The 1,790-nt window shown below is 46.3% G+C and overlaps 1 protein-coding gene across 1 annotated transcript in view; it reads left to right on the forward strand.

The window, feature by feature from the left end:
- The window catches only part of IYD (iodotyrosine deiodinase), a 31,435-nt gene that overhangs the window by 19,502 nt on the left and 10,143 nt on the right, over positions 1-1,790 (forward strand). Inside the window, exon 3 of the mRNA XM_008591258.1 lies at positions 302-461. Coding sequence (XP_008589480.1) covers positions 302-461 — 160 coding nt within the window. The remainder of the gene's footprint in view (positions 1-301; positions 462-1,790) is intronic.

A 1,790-nucleotide genomic window follows, 5' to 3' on the forward strand; every position in this document is an offset into this window, starting at 1 on the left:
CCTTAGTGGTTGTGGTATAGGCAGTTAGGGACATTTTCTCCCACAAAATGAGGGAAACAGTGACAAATTCTCACAGCCCTAGTACTCCTGGCCTTGATCTTGATTAGCGGGTTCAGAGACACCTCAGGTGACATTGAATACATTGAATCAGCAGCAGCGAGACGAGTCACTGCCACGCACTTTGTGTCCCTGATTATCTAACTTCATTCTGAACAAGTATGAATTATTATCTGTATTCTTAATTAAGAAGCTCACACTTTCCTGCAGTTTTAATTCCTGATTTTGATTGTATGGGTGATAGGAACAGCCCCAAGTGGGGCCCACACAGAGCCCTGGACCTTCGTGGTTGTGAAAGACCCAGACGTGAAGCATAAGATCCGGGAGATCATCGAGGAGGAAGAGGAAATAAACTACACAAAGAGAATGGGGCACCGATGGGTTACAGACCTGAAGAAACTGAGGTACAGGCGTTGGTGGGATTCAGGATGCTTGGTTTGGCTTCTTGACGTGAAATAACTATCGCTGCAGTTGCCTGGTGTTGTTTTGAGCGTTAACCAGTTTGATTCTTCCTCTGGGAGGAGTTATGGAAGTTAAGTTAGGTCTCGCCACTTTATTGCCATGTGAGCGTTTGGCAAACAGACAGGCTCTGACCCAGATCACTGCTCAGTCAGTGAAACTTTGAGGAATTACTTCACTTTTCACCCATCTGGAACATAAGATTGTAAAATCCTTCTCACGATCTTGAGTGAAGCAATTTACACTTTGCCAAAGTGATCAGGTTTTCCAAATGATTTTACTAAGTTTTAATATAAGAATTTTTTTCCCCTTTTTGTCTTTTTTACTGACCGGTAACGGAATCGCAACCCTTGGTGTCGCGCCCGCACCGCGCTCAGCCAGTGAGCGGGAACCGGTCTCCACATGGGATCCGAACCCTCGGCGGGAGCGCCGACGCACTCTCAAGCGGCGCACTCTCCAGTGCACCACCAGGCCGGCCTGATATATATATAAGATTTTTAAAAGTACAGGTTTAGTGCACGCTTAATATCTGTTAGGTGTTAGTGACTCTGTGGCTTCCTTCTCTCCAGGAAGGTGGTGGAATGGAATTCCGTGTAACTAGTTTTACTCACAGGTCATCTCCTTCCCCACCCGGTCTCTTCTTGGCTGAGTGTGAGCAGTGACAGTCGGAGATGAGTCAGCTCTCACTTCTCAAAAGGTGCCATGGGGAGGCCAGCCCGAGTCCTGGCACTCAGGACACAGAGGTGCCCAAGACCTCTGGCTCTCNCAAAAAGGAAAAAAAAAAAAAAAAAGAAGCTGGCCCGATTCCTCACTGGAATCTCAAAGGGAAGTCAAGCTCCTTTGACAAAGGTGATACACCATGAAGCTTTGTTCTGAGATGCTGGAACTGATTGAGGTGTGGGCTGAGGGTTCCAAAGCCCGTGGGACTAGAGAGAAATGCTGTTGTGCATGTTGAGTGCCCAGGACCGAAACTTCCCCAACTCTTGTGTGTCCCTAAACGAGACCACAAACCCCACAGTGCCACCCTCACGGCTCTGATATAGGCACAAAACACACTATAGTTTAGTTGCCCTCTGAGGAGTGTTTTTAAAACCATTTTTCCATTTACATTTTGCCATTTCCAATAGGCTTCATGTCTTTATCCTTTTTCAAGAATGTCAAAACAAATGACATTCTGGAGAATTTTGGCTGTTAGAATTTCCCCTCTGAGTTCCCTTAGTGGTTGTGGTATAGGCAGTTAGGGACATTTTCTCCCACAAAATGAGGGAAACAGT

This window comes from Galeopterus variegatus, unplaced genomic scaffold, assembly GCF_000696425.1.
Source record: "Galeopterus variegatus unplaced genomic scaffold, G_variegatus-3.0.2 Scaffold6791, whole genome shotgun sequence".
In the NCBI taxonomy this organism is placed as follows: domain Eukaryota; kingdom Metazoa; phylum Chordata; class Mammalia; order Dermoptera; family Cynocephalidae; genus Galeopterus; species Galeopterus variegatus.